The 15,739-nt window shown below is 41.1% G+C and overlaps 1 protein-coding gene across 2 annotated transcripts; it reads right to left on the reverse strand.

The window, feature by feature from the left end:
- Nucleotides 1–548: 548 nt before the first annotated feature.
- LOC140241732 (uncharacterized) lies at nt 549–15,110 on the reverse strand. Of its 2 annotated transcripts, none has more exons than XM_072321480.1 (7): nt 14,821–15,110; nt 14,028–14,390; nt 13,342–13,506; nt 11,155–11,360; nt 7,776–7,878; nt 3,917–4,188; nt 549–3,062 (listed from the first exon to the last, which is right to left on the reverse strand). In XM_072321480.1, the coding sequence occupies exons 1-7, from the start codon at nt 14,966–14,968 to the stop codon at nt 2,202–2,204; spliced, it is 2,118 nt and encodes a 705-aa protein (XP_072177581.1). In that variant the 5' UTR covers nt 14,969–15,110; the 3' UTR covers nt 549–2,201. The 2 variants fall into 2 exon arrangements, with proteins under 2 accessions (XP_072177581.1, XP_072177580.1); XM_072321479.1 differs by having other exon boundaries at nt 3,917–4,206.
- Nucleotides 15,111–15,739: the final 629 nt, after the last annotated feature.

Here is a 15,739-nt window from a genome sequence, read left to right on the forward strand (position 1 = left end):
TTAATTTCGTAAATACTTTCCTCTTCTTTTAATCTCATCCTAGTTTGCTGGAGCTGCCTTCTAAGTCGAGTTACTCTTGATTTACATGCAGTTTTTGTCCACGAGGAGACTGCAAAATACGAGCTTGGCTTTTCGGCACGAGCACGTCTCCATTTCCTGCAACTTTAATTTTAATTCAGTATCATCTGCAAGGAGTTAGTGATGCGTAGTATTGTTAATTTCACGTACCGGTATTATCTTCTTCAACCTATATGGCAAAAACTCATCAAATTGATTTATTTCTCGTGTGTGACTAGATCATCAAGTGTGTTGGCATGCTACGTCACTTATTTTTTTATTAATTGTGCGAGAGTAAATGCAGGTGAAGCTAATATGTAATCAAACAAGATTAAATTTAAAGTGTGGTCGATATCAGAATCTTACTGCACATCCTCTCAGTTAACCGTCACCGTCACAGGGTCAGGAATTTGAAACTCCAGGAGAGAAGAAAATATTCAGCATCTCACAACTTCAGCTGACACGTATAGAAACCACGAAGAAAATGTCTGTTGAATGCTATAGATTTATTTGTTTGTAGTTCTCTATATTATTCCAATCTTAATCCAGTACAGTTTTAGAAATTTGTCGTGCACGTGTAGAAAATATATTGTTAAACCACAATAAAGCAACGTGCCAGGACAGGACACCCCGAATCTAGTAAACGGAAATTACTATGATAATGTACAATGTATTATCATCATGCGTCAACACGCAACCTCGTATCAGCCACAGAAACATGTACACATCCCAGCTCTGCTTGATATAACACACACTGTTCCCAATGTTTTTGGACACGTTTATTACATTTCACACAGCATTCTGTATTTTAAAACGCACCTGAAGTATTAATTTCCTTTTGATATAACTTCCATGTGGTATATTAAGTTCTAGTCGTTACCATATACATGACGGGTATTTTCAGGCAAGTTTGACTCAGGTTGTACATGGTAACAAAGAAAGTCCCCCATCCTAGCAAGTATGTTTTTGTTTTTGTTTTAAACACATGGTTTGTGGTCTCATTATTTCAAAATCTTCAAGATAGCACTTATCAGCTTACGCATCATGATTATATTTTGACTAAATTTTATTCCGGAGTTGAATGAAAAGACATGATTTTACATGTAATAGGATCTACAAGTTACCGAAGATTTGTATCGGTTGGGGATGATCAAAAGCAGATGTCATAGGCCTTTACCATACACCCTTTAGCATTTGTCGGTAAGCTTTTATCAAATCCTGTGGACTTTTTCAAGCAAAATGTGATCACTTGGCCTGAGAAAGTCCACAGGTGTGAATGAAAGCTTGCCCCACAAACTGCTTAAGGTTGGTAGAAGCCTATCTTCTGTTGTATCTATTAGTTGCTTCAGGATAATGTCTTTGGACAATAAGGGGCGGGGTCATCCCACGAGACCGACACCTACGTGTCTATACAGCTCACGAATTCGACACTGGAAAAAAGGGTCCATGAGTCATACAGCCCACGAGGCATACAGCCCATGAGTTTGACACTAAGCAAATAAGGTCTATGAGTTCAACAGTCTCGTGGGTCTTATTTGCTTAAGTGTCGAACTCAAAGGCTGTAGGACTCGTGGGCTGTATGATTCGTGGGTGTCGAACTCGTGACGCGCACCCTAAGGGGCAGGTTCAACTTTTTTTTTTCTTGATCAAGAGTCCAAAGGAAATAGAATAAAGTTTTTCCCTCCTGTTTTTAAAGTTATTTTTTGTAATCTCGTGGTCTGTATCAATGTTCTTTACTACGTTCACATGGTTATTGATGATTAATTATATAAACCATTTACGTATTATATCGACTAACATGATTTGTCCTACATGTAACTAAGATGTTTAAACTGCATATGGTCACAGTTTTGTTCAAATTCTTCCTCGCTCTGGTGCTTCCCAAATTACCCCCTCCTGATACCCGGGGATCAACTTCGTAATACATGTACAGTGTACCCATGAGTCATGCGACCGAATATTTCACTCAGTGATTTTGCACAAGTATAAATACAAGCAATATTTCGCTAACATTGTATTTACATCAGCAATCACTCGTAGACACACTCAGACACACACGGATATGTCACCAGGAGAACACTGCACGGCATGCTTCCCGCGTTGCCATGGTGACAACATTCATCTATTTTCTTTAGTCACTCCTTTTAGTAGACTTGTGTTCCAGCCTGCGCAAATTCTGTCGGTTGCACGACTGTCTGAGCGATGGGCTGAGACGTGGAATCGACAGAGGCGCCACCAGGCTGATCGATAAATTCGGAATGAAGCGGCTGGATCGGAGGACTGTAGTAGATCACCGGACTTGTCGTCTGTTGGGCAACTGGGGCAACGAATTGCTGTGGCAGTGGCTGCGGGTTGGCTGGCTGGGGCGCTTGCTGCTGCTGCTGTGTTGGATTAATCATAGCGTGAGAGGAAGACTTTGGCCCGGGCACGTTGATACCCCGCTGTGTGAGCAGGTTCTCGATTCTATTCAAGTTAGCGAAGAAGCCATCCAGTAAGCGATCAAGATGCTGATGTCGGTGGTTTGATCTTCTCTGGAACGACCTGCCGCTAGTCGTGCCAGGGCTCCGAACAAATCGACCGTGAGGCATTGCGTATGACGAACCCCTGCTGCGATGCGCCTCGTGGTGCGCGTAGTCACGGAAATGAGACGCGTACGTTGCCGACTCGTTCATTTCTCCGCGAGTGCGTGCACCGCGAGACCCGAAGAAAGAGCCTCTCGGTTGCCACGGTTTCACATCCGAGCGTTGGGATGCAGGATGATACGGTGTCTGTATGTGCGTTGCTGGTATAACACCAGGGTTGCTGTAAACGACTTTATTGACGAATTGCATTTGCTCTGACGAGGTCATTAGCTGCCCCGGGACCACACCTTCGATGGCTGCTGTGCTCATCACATGCCGCTCGTTGAGGAGCTCGTTGTTCCTCTGCTGCCAGTCGATCACGTTCTGCTGCGTGCGTTTTGCGTGGTCGTTGGTAATCGCCATGCTCTGTTGCACTAGAGCATTCTTGGGGACATAGAAAACAAAATGAATTACGTAGGACCTATGTCATTATTATGCTCTTGTCCGTCTTTGACTAGGGACTCTTAAAACACAAATAAAAATGGTCAAAATGATTAAAGATTGGTGCTAACATTGACGAGAGGAAGATCAAACAAAGAGAGCCCTGTTTGATTTAATATTCCAGGTATTTGTTCAAACAATTACAGACTGATTTTTTAACATCAACATGTGACATAAAGAATGTTGTTGCGAAGTTACAAGTACAGGTGCACCTTCCCCCGTACTGACTTCACAATTGGAACAGTCCGAAATTCACTCGTGAAGTCTTTGTTCAGAAAACTGGGAGAAATCTGGGGCCGTTATCGCTAACACACTACTACCCCCCCCCCACACACACACACACATAAACACACGGTCACAATAGAAAGGAAACGCACGCAATACGCATGAACAGACTGAATATCGTTTACACTCTCTCTTGAATTGAATTGAACTGAATTGCATTGCACTGCATTGCACTGCATTGAATTGAATTGAATTGAATTGAATTTAATTGAATTTAATTTAATTTAATTGAACTGAACTGAATTGAATTGAATTGAATTAAATCAAATTGAATTAAATTAAATTGAATTGAACTGATTTGATTTGAATTGAATTGAATTGAATTTAGGAAAATATCTTATTCTACACAAAATAATTACTTTTTGAATGTGCTTTCCACAAGCATTACATCCTATGCTTTTGGTATATTGTACCATGTCAGAGCATGTTACAGAGTACGTGGAAACTAGAGTAAGGGGCTAATAGTTTCTCAAAGAGGAACAAATAAAAGTGGACTCAGAAGTAACTTTTACCTTTGCCCGCTGTTCTTCTACCAGAAGGTGGCGGAGGCGCCGCTCGCGGGACTTGGCCTCATGCACCTCGTTCGTCACGTGACACAGATGTTGGCCGGCGCTGTCGATGCAGGCCTGCCATTGGTTGACCTGCGCGCCCAGCGCTCCCTGGTTGTCGATGGCCACCTGCAGTGCGCGCTGGAGCTTCTCGTTCTCCGAGCGCAACACCTCCAGCCTGCTCTCGTATTTCCGCATCTGCTCGGTGGTCAGCGGTAGGTTATGGTCGTCAGGGGCTGTGGTTGGCAGCCATGCTTAAAGATAATATAAAGTTTTGGTATTACCTTAAAAGTTTCCCTGAATTTCCTTGTCTTAGTTTGTGTTTCAGGTTAAAGTACCTTTCATATAACTAACACTGTGAGACTTACTCGCCCCAAAGTGCTCTCATATCTTAGTAATCATGCAATAATGGTTTCGTACCAGAGCCGCCGCCGTACGGCGGCGGCGAGGTACACGTATTGTGCGAAACCATTATTGCATGATAACTGCTACCAGCAGCGTGCAGCCCCATACGCATACTGTGTAGCTAACTGCGACCAGCAGCCCCATACGCATAGGTAAATAGGGCTTCGCATTGTAGCTTACAGGCTCATGACAGATATAGTATCGCGGGTAAATATCAACTTAAAATCCAAAAATTTCTTCAATTTAGGGCTTTTTACACTTGTGTTTCTTAACCCCGGACTTTCTCTGACCCAGGACTATCGTTAGTCCCGTACCAATTTTTCAGCTTTTTACACTCGCCAATTAGTCCCGTACTATCTCTTGTCCGGGTCTAAGGAGAAAACTGACCTTTTTACACTCGTATTTCTTAGCCCCGGACTTTCCAAACCACATGAATATTCATAATTACGCTGTGTACTGTACACGCACCGGCAGCACTTGATTACCTCGTTTCTGATTGGTCAGTGAGGGTCGGACTTCGTCTCCGTCGCTTAGCCCAGGATTATTTTTTCGTTCTGTTTACACTCACTTGCTTGGCACCGCAATTGCGGTGCTAACCCCTGCTATTTTGCAGGGCCAGATAGTACCGTACTATCGGTGGGGCTAGCCCACTTTGGCAAAAACGAGTGTAAACAGAAAGTGGGCTAAGGATAGTCCCGTACCAACGGTGGGGCTAAGGCCCCCCCCCCCCCCCCCCCCTTAGCCCCACCGTTGGTCCGGGGCTAAGCAAAAATTTACAAGTGTAAAAAGCCCTTTTGAAGACTTACCAGTTAAGTTGAAGTATTGAAAACAAGCTTTGGGCAACGTTTGGTTTTGCCAATAGTCCCTTTCTGTTCGAATTGATGACTGAATGTGACTCGGTCGAGAGGACCTTGGGAGAGCTACACTGAATTGACGGCCAGCGCATGCGCACACAAACATCTTATTCGTTCATGGATTTGAAATTGTTCGCATGTGATGTGTGCGTATGCGCTGGCCGTAGTAATCAGTGTATGTAGCTCTCCCAAGGTCCTCTCGACAGAGTCACATTCAGTCATCAATTCGAATAGAAAGGGACTATTGATAGCAGAACCAAACGTTGCCCGAAGCCTGTTTTCAAGACTTCAACTTAATTGGTAAGTCTTCAAATTGAAGAATTTTGTGGATTTTAAGTTGATATTTACCCGCGATACTAAATCTGTCATGATCCTGAATGCTACAATGCGAAGCCCCATTACGCTATGCGTATGGGGCTGCTGGTCGCTATGCGTACGGGGCTGCTGGTCGCAGTTAATTGCATGATTAAATGAGAGCACTTTGGGGCGAGTAAGTCTCACAGTGTTAGTTATATGATAGATACTTTATCCTGAAACACGGAAATTAAGGGAAATTTTTGAGGTACCAAAACTTTTTATTATCTTTAACGCAAATAGGACAATTACAGCTAATCGTTAAAACCATTTCAATAGTGATTACAGAGTAATGGTTATTTTCACGTAAATCAGGGCCCCGTTTCATAAAAAGTTGACATGATAGCAACTCTTGCTGAAATGGCAATTGTCATGACAGCGACAAGAATCCAGCTTCCCGATTGGCTGTTGCTATTGGAAATTGCCATTCCAGCAAGACTTGCCATCCTAACATCTTTTATGAAATGGGGCCCTGGATATCCCATAGACATCAGACAGAGCAGGAATGTCAACAAAAAGAAAAAAAAAAGAATGACAGAATCATTTGAACAAGAGCGTAGTGAACCAAACTCTATACGGCATACGCAATCAAAATTGTTCTCAGTAAGAGACCGATTATTTTCCATAGAAATTTCAAGAAGAGATATTTCTGTAGATACATGACGATACAATAATCTGGTCGTCCAGGTAATCCATGTAGGGCCTATGGATATCATAAATAGGCAGTCTTGATTAAAGCTGGATGTCGTGAACTTTTTGACACTTCTGTTCTCCTACTTTGCGCTTTTTAAAATCATTCACCGATTACATAATGAGTTGCTGGAGTGTCCATGAATTTATAACGTTCGAATTATAATCCTCTCTAGATACAGGACCCCCCCCCCCACCCCCACGACAGAGTAGATGTGTGACATTAGTGATACTGCTTTAAGTCCAGTCGGAGAAAAAGAAAATCGCCTTTCAAACATTTTGAATGCTATATGTCGGCTATAGATGACAACCTCACTCTGAATCGGTGACTAAAATCAAGCTGGCCTTGATGATGACAAGGTGCCATGTTTTCTGTTGCTAATTGATTGACTGTCACTTTGTCAATCCCTCTCCACGCTCACTCCACCATGTCCACAAAGGGCATTGCCTGCCAGCAGAAGACACTTGCTTTGGCTTTGACGGGGAAATTTTGTTGCCGAATATTGCGAAAATTATAGTAACCGGTATAACCTGAGCAGAATTAGAGGTACAGTTGCAAAGATTTGTCAGTTGGAGAGAGAAAAAAACTAGGAACCTAAAGAATGTGTTCCCAATGCAAGAATTAATTGACATTACTACTACCTATAAACAAACAACAATGCAGATGACAAACACAAGTACTGAAATGAAAAAATGATTTTTTTTTTTTTTTGGCTCTTACACGTTTTGAAACACAAACAATGAGAGGTAGAAAATTGCAGCAGAAAACCTTAGAAAATGATCAGGATTTTGACACATGGATTATGAGGGCATGTGAGTAAATGTCCATTTCATTCCGTTGTAATTCGAATCCTCGTTCTGTTTATTTTTTTTTTCTCTCTAATCACTGTTTATAGTTGTTTCAGTTCTTAAAGCAGACCTCCGAATGATTTTCAGACTTTTACATTTGAGCAACTATAAATTGATTATACTGCATGTATGGGTACAGAGTTTCAGAATGTATCAGTGATTGGGATGAGGAATATAAGAAAAAAAAATTCAAAATTGATAACAAATCACAGTGAACAAGCATGATGACATGACAGCTTCACCATAAGAATGCATGAGTGGGAGCTCAAACACGTAGAACAAGAGAAGAAAGCATGCATGTAAATTCTACTCAGGTGAACGTGTTATGCAAGCGGTAGTGTAATGGAATTACATTGTTGTCCATTTTCTGAAATATGTAAGCCTCCTGTGTCATTAACCTTGTTCAGTGTACTTTGTTCTGGGTTTTTCAAAATATTGGTTTCTCTTCTCAGGGACAACACTGAATTCCACAAATCTATACATGAAACTGTCACTACATGTATGTGGAATCATGAAAATCGTCTGGACTTTCCCCTTTAATTTAAAGGAAGTTTTAAAGTTTATTTCTGTTGAGATGTGAGTATATCAAAATGTTCTAATTGGGAAAAAAAACCTCGGTTTTGGAGACTTCCCTTAACTTTGTTTCATACGCATGCTCTTAGGAGTCTTACTGTTGATATCGTTGCTCATCAGTCCGTTGCCATCAGTCCCCCATCCGATGTCCGTGGGTGATAGCTTGATTGCAGACTTTAGACGGAAATTCTGTAGCGGGATCTGTTCCATTGAACGAAAGAAAGAGATAGGTCAATGATGATGATAATGATGATGATGATGATGATGATGATAATAATAATAATATTAATAATGATAATAATAATAATAATGATAATAATAATAATGATAAGAAGAAGAAGAAGAAGAAGAAGAAGAAGAAGAAGAAGAAGAAGAAAAAGTACATTTATAATGCGCCGTATCTATATATCATTACTGATACTCTCGGCGCATGAGAGCCTGTAAGATGCAACACATGCTCTGTACACATTTACAGCTAATACAACCCTTCAAAATCAATCCAATCCATATCTGATATTACATAAAATTAAACTGCAATTGAACAAATACGATTTGAGGAGAGTCTTAAAATGAGAGTGTTAACATATATAGATGGATAGATAGATAAGAAAGGTAGATAGATAGATAGATAGATAGATAGATAAATAAATAGATAGATACACATATACATACATACATACATACATATAATATACACACTTAAAAAATAGAGGTAGAGAGAAAGAGAAAGAGGTAGATGAAGAGTAAAATTAAACTTACAACTTTCACTATGACGTTGTTTTAAAATATAGTGGTAATAGAATACTATTAATATGTTTCTATTATAGTAGAAGCAAAGTGTTAGCACTTGGAAAGTAATAGCAGTAGTAGTATACAGCAGTATAGTGATGGTAGTAGTGGTAGCAGTTACTTATGTAGTACATTGTAGTAGTAACAGTAGTAGTAGTAGTCGTATAGTAGTAGCAGTAGTAGTAGTAGTAGTAGTAGTAGTATAGTAGTAGTAGTAGTAGTAGTAGAGTAGTAGTAGTAGTAGTAGTAGTACAGTAAGTAGCGTAGCAGTAGCTGCAGCAGCAGCAGTATAGTAGCAGCAGTTGTAGCAATAGTAGCCGTTTAAGTACTAAGTGGTAATAAATCGGTGAAATATGTTAACAAATATAATACATGTATTACAGTCGACATCAGTCTTACACTCTCAACTCATTTTCTGGCGCATTATTTAGCTGTGTAGGTATACTGATATAGTAGAATTTTTGTAATTGTTTGCTTGTTTTTGTTTGTCGAGAGTTTCATCGTTTCATCATAAGTGGGAGCGTACCTAAACATAATAACTATAATGTATTACTAGCACGTGTTGCCCAGTGCCTAACACCCCCCCCCCCCCCCGGGGGGGGGGGGGGGGGCTGTAACAACGGAGTATAAAAGTCGCGTTTAGAGCATCTAAAAACAAATTCCTATAGGGAATTAAACATAGTAAAAAGTCCCTGCGAAGGACTAGGATCATAACTAAATGAAAACTATTTATTTTGCTAAGTACGGGCAGCGCTCCGGAATGTATTTTCACGTCTGAACAATTGAATTTTGCGTTACGCTATTATTGACTAAAAAATAACAGAAGTCACATTTTGTCGTACAATATCTTTTCATAAACATTTATTTATACATATTTGCTTTGGTGATCCACTTTCACTTTGCCATTTGGTTTTAGTCTTAAAATGTATTCTTTAAATGCTTAAACGTCATCGCATTGTTAGAGCAATGAAAAATATTCTTATATTGCTAGAAAGTCTAGAAGAAAAGGAAAAACTAAAGGGTATGTTTCAGGGGGCACATTAATAAGTCGAAGGACGCGAGGCTACCATATACACTGAATTTTAAGTGTAAGTGCCGAAAATTTCGCATTTTTCAGTTATGAAATTGACAACCTTTAGACGAGAAAAGTGCCTTTATTGTTCATTTTGGTCTTTAAATAATTGATTAATTATCTGTTACCTTTCAGGTGGCACCCCCCCCCCCAGGTTTTCTCAGGTAGAATCGTATTCTTTTCCTTGACAGGAATATACAAAGGCAGTGAGAACTGGACCAAGGAATGGTTATTTCAAGATTGGCTTTCCTTTTTCATAGCCATGTGTACTTCGAGGAATGCGGAGAAAAAGACCACAGTTCCCTCCTTTTTATTGTGTTGTTTGTGTTTCATAATTTGCTCGCGCTCGTTTGTCTGTGTGTTTAATGTGAAAGTGATTTTAGTGGTAGGGGGTTATTGTTGGAGGGTTGTTGAAGTGGATTTTCCCATCAAAGCTCTCGTACAAATTACATTGACGTTTGTTTATCACTAGGTTCAGGGGAGGATCCAGGAATTCCGTAAAGGGGAGGCGCCTTTACAAAATTAGGGGGGGGGGGCACACGCCCCCCCCCCCATTTTCCTTTTTATTTCTTTTGTTTTATTTAAAAAAATTAATAAGAGGGGGCTCGCGCCCGATGCGCCCCCTTCTGGATCCGCCATTGAGGTTGGTTCTTAGCGGGCATAACATTCGATCAAAATAAAGGAAAACGATAAAGTATTTTCTGCTAGTGTAAGAGTGCTGGTTTTATGTGTCGGTAGCGTGGTGTGCACTCTTAACTATAGTATGTGATGTCAAGCCACAGTCGAACATTAGTCCATGCAGGAGACAAGTTGGTGGTAGTTCCAAGATATACAATTGTTAAAGATCAGGAACAGTAAGTTGAACATTACAATGGTCCAGAATTCAAGGATGATGACTAATGAGTACTAAATAGAAAGAATGTTGTTCACTCCTTCTTGGCACATGACCGAACAGAGTCGGGGCCGGAGTAAGATTGCCTCCTCAACTCCAGGAGCACAAAATATATATCAGCAGGGATAGGAGAGGGTCTTTGATGTGGGGATTATAGTTTCATTGAACAGTACTGAGTAAGGGACTGGCTGTGGGAATTGTAAACACAGTTAGTCTTAATTTACTTAAACTTGATTGGGGACAAAGAGAAGGATTAACTATTGAGTAGAGATTAACCAAAGTAATAACAAAGATGGTTGGGTTCTGAATGGAAGTTTAATTGGAGGTTTGATGGTCTTGTTAATAAAAGGATAGGAGACTATAAAACTGGGAAGTTTACACAGGGTTTTGGATTGAGCTGATCTTATATTTAGACAGAGTGATTGGGCAGGAAATGGGGATAAATTCTTAACCCGGTCAATCAAGAAACACTTATATTCTACATAAGGTTTGTTCTCTTTTATGATTAAATAAATGATTCACTAAAGTAAATGAAGTCCCAATTTCTCCATCGTTTACACTAGTATGGGATAATGTTTATTTGTGCTTCATTTATAAGCTAATACCCGATCTGTATGACTCCTTTGCACCCCATTCCTATTTTCCCTCAAATAAAAAAAGGATAAACAGTCTGATGGACGTCGTCCTTATACCAGCCTTTTGCTGCAGAGACGCTGGGGCTTACCAAGTTCCCCACGTGGTCGGTCACCGCCCCGACGCCCATGTTTTCCAGCGAGCGAACAAGGATCTCCACCATGCCGTCCATGCGCTTGTTCCTTTCTCCCAGCCACGAGGAAAGACCCCGGAGTCGGGCCAGGCGACGTACTATCGAATCGTGCCACACCTTGGCCTCAAGGAGAGCGGCGTCGTCGTCATTTTCTTTTTGTGGAGCTAAAAAAGAATAGTGAGAGAAGACATGATAGGCATTTCACTGGGGTTTTTTTTTCTCATCCATCCATTCATTCATTCATCCATCCATCCATCCATTCTTTCGACCAGTCATTCAGTCACTCACTTCCCCATCACTGTATTCATTTATACGCTCAATTTACAATCTATTCGGTGTACTGACCCATTCATTCATTCATTCATTCTTTCTTTCTTTCATTCATTCGATTGATTGATTGATTCATTCATTCATTCATTCATTCATTCATTCATTCATTCATTCATTCATTCATTCATTCATTCATGACTCGACAAGCCATACATTTCATAGTCGTGTATAGGACCTACTCGGTTTGCGTCAATCAAGAATAATTATAGTTGATGGAACTGTAACGCTGTTACCGATCTTCTTCTTTTTTTTAAATCATCATCAAAATTTTCTGACTGTTTTCTATGTCACGCCTTAATTTCAACAATACCTGTTGCCATCTAAAATATAATGATACATTTTTCTCCTCATTTCTTTCCATTTAATGCTGAGATTAATGTACTTCAAAATGTAAAGGCCCGGTCCCATGGCCGACGGACACAAAGCGTATGCAGAAAGGACACAGCGGACGAGCAAAATTTCGGGGATGGCTTCATCCGCTTTCATCCGCTCCAGAAATTGACAAAATTGGCGAAAATTGGCGGTAACAGAACGGAAATAGAACGGACGTGGGTAGTATGTAGCGGGAATGTTAAACGGATGTCCATCGGAAGCCTAGCGGATGAAAGCGGATGGAAGGGGATGACAGCTCCGAAGGGGTTACCAGAGATAATTGCGAAACGGACGCATAGCAGAAAAAGCGGATGCAGAGTGGATGCAGAGCGGATGCAGAGCGGATACAGGGGGGGGGGAGATGCTTTCGAAATGCTTTATATACGAGATGCATACGCTTACATCCTTTCTATTAACGTGCTATTAACTATGTAAAGACGTTCCACGTACCATATCTTTCCTCCCTCTTTCCGTTTTTAGCTGCAGCGGATGTGAGTTGCGAGGATGCCCAGAGGATGCAGAGAGGATGCAGCGGACGTTTAAGGGATGCCGCACGGACATACAACGTTTGTTGCTCGTATCTCGCGGATTTACATCGTACACAGCGGAAAGTTCATCCGTTCTAAAAGTTTTAAGCAGCTTAAAACTTTTTGCGCGAATGAAATCACAGTGGACGGATGCTCGATGGATAGAGCGGATGAAACACGTATGCGATGGGTACACAGCGGATTCGTAGCGTTTTCCAACGGATGGCAAGATTTTTTGTACGCTTTACATCCTCTTTGCATCCGTAAGTGCAGTGGGACCGGGCCTTAACTAAACATCTATCGGGTCATGTTCGTTATTCCGAAGGTTCGTTATCCCGAAGATTTGTTATAAAAAAAAAACAAAAAAAAAAACAAAAAAAACAAAAAAAAAACACGCAAATTCCCTATATCTAGATATTCGTTATCCGAAAATGAGAAAGGGTTCTTAATTCCCATTCAATACATGTGGCATTATTCCGAAGGTTCGTTAATCCGAAAATAAAATAAGATTCGTTATTCCGAAGTTTTGTTTATCCAAAAATGAATTAGCATTCGTTATTCTAAAGGTTCATTAGTCCAGAAACGAACAGACGGTGCATAAAGGCCTACTACGAACCTTCGGAATTACAAACCCTATAGGGGCGTATATTTTCAGATTCATGAACTTTCGAAATAGCAAAACTTATTTCATTTTCGGTTTAACGAACCTTCGAAATAAAGAATCTTCGGAATAACTAATCGTAACTCATCTATCGATAGGAATGGTTGTGACTCGCAATTCGAAAGGCGGTTGAATCGTAATGTCATGTGAATCCAGCGTTTTAGTTGATCCGTTGATTCTTTCTCTATTATTTTACTTCCCTTGGTGATCATTGAAATCGGTCGACCATTTCTCAGGCACTGGTAAATGTATTACCCTTCATTGTCATCTGCGTCGCAATGGCATTGTTCTCGACGCTGGTAGCGGGCTCCGTTGGAGAGGCTGCAGCTCCTTCTTCCGTGCCGTCGCGAAAGGTTGGGTTGGTTGCCTCCTTGGTCTCGTCTCCATCATGTGTGGCTGTTTCCAAGGTGGCATCCGGCTCTACCGAGGCACAGAGTGCAACAGCGATGTCTTCATTACAGTTTTCCGAGGAAGTTGATATCGAAGGTGTGTTTGAACCTTAAACCCACATCAAGACTTTGATACGCAGGCACATTTTCACGCACACACACACCTACACACACACACACACACACACACACACAAATGTACACGCACCTTTTTTGTTTTTTAATAATCTTCATGTGCTTTCTTTAATTTTACATGATCGAAATATTCATTTTGAATGAAACAATATACAATCAGCAATGTTTGATCAACTAAAAAAAATCACACGCACACACACATACAAGCACACACTCAGGGTAAACGCACAAAGAGTTGAAACTATAATTGATGAAATGATTATTCATTAACAAACAAAGCAAAACATGAACAATGCTCTAGAAAATTTGGAGAACTACAAGCTATATATATAGGTATATATAGGGCAACTGCTTAACTAACCTTACGGGGTATAGGGGTCACGAAATTTACCTAGTTAAGGTGGATGCAAAACTCACCTTTCTTGGTCTCTTCACTCTCTGTCGTCTTGTTTTCCGTTTCCTCTCGATACTTGCGAGATTCGAAGGCATTCTTGACGTTAGCGGCAAACACATCCGGCCCTCTAAGACTGGCCACTTGGTCCTCGATGTACGGCGAGGGAAGAGCGATATTATCTGGTCGCACGGGTCCGAATACTACCGCAGCAGCGGTAAACTCCACTTGCGTCGATGCTGATGACGAGTTGGCGGTCGTGGCCGTGGTTGATGACGGTTCGATGGCCAGGATTGTTCCTTCGATAGGGACGACTGAGTTCAGCTCCTTGCTCTTCGGGGCAGCAGCATTGGTGTCGGAGTCGACTTCCGACTCGTCGTTATTGCGAGCTGTGGAATCGGTTGCGAGATCAATTACTAAAGTAATTTCCAACTGGCATTAAAAAGGATGGGCAGCGATTATACCTAAACGGGTTAGTTTGGGGTTTATCGTTAGTTTCTTTCTTATTTCCTCATCAATTTGTTTTTGTGCTTGTTATGGTTGTTTTTGCTGTAGGTTCTAAATCTTTCTAGTTGCAGCTGCTGGCTGACGTTGTGATCATTTTTAAGTAAGTGCCGGCAAAGAAATTACCATCCAAATTCAAACAGGAAATGATTGTTCCATGTAGGCCTATGCACTGTTGCTTCTAAAGTTTTTCTGTATGAAGTGTGGGTTTAAAAAAAAACAATCCAAAATTTAATTAGAGCTACATAATGAGCCCCATCACGCGTTAACCGATCACCGTCATGCAATTTCGAAAATATTTCCAAGTGTGCTTACCTCTGATGATGTTTGTAGCGCCCAGTGGTGATGCAGTGCTCTCTGCAGATTCCTCTTCGAGGGTTCTCTGTTCCTCCTCCGTTTGACCGTCATCTTGATCATCGACAATGTGAAGAGAGTCGGGCAAAATTTCTTGATTTGAAGACATGATTATTTTCTAACGCCTCTTGAAGAAGATACGTAGCGTCAGTGCGAAGATCCCAATGTAGAAAAGGATGTAGACGACGTAATAAAGTTGACTATTCAGGAAAACTGGTGAGAGCTCTGTCATCGGGCGAGATGTTGGATGATAAATATTAATAATGATGATTCTTACTGTGTCATGGCTTATTGTGTGTAAACAAAAGATGCAAACGCGCTTCCAGGCACGCTGTTATGTTTTGGTGCGCGTCGATAGGGAAACGGTAACTTGCGCGCGTGTATTGAGTGACATCATACAGGAATGTGCGCTCGTCTACCTATTAGCAGAGCGTACACGCTCTGCCTACAGTATTAGTATCGATCTGGGTCCCGTTGCATAAAACTTTTTTCGCAACCTTAAAAAATTCAGGGGTGGTATTCTGAGGTCGTAATTAAGTCTGTAATTAACTTCGTGATTAAGTCGTGAAGTTAATAGGCCCTTAATCATGGGCAAAATCGGTATTCTGAGGACGTAATTAAGGTATGATTAAGTCCCCTGTAATTATCTTAGGTCCCTCCCATCTAACTGTTATTCCATCCAATCAGACGCGTTGTTAGAAGCCAAAATGATGATTACACGCGCAAATATGCCCTCAATGCGCGCTCCTGCACGCCCCCTGTAATTACAACCCAAGAGCTCCGTGCGCACACTCCGGTATTTGATTACAACCCCTCGCCTACGCACGCGAAGATCTCAACCTCTTTGCTCACATAAAATGACAAAATTCCTCGAAGATCG

Source organism: Diadema setosum, chromosome 18 (assembly GCF_964275005.1).
Source record: "Diadema setosum chromosome 18, eeDiaSeto1, whole genome shotgun sequence".
NCBI lineage: Eukaryota > Metazoa > Echinodermata > Echinoidea > Diadematoida > Diadematidae > Diadema > Diadema setosum.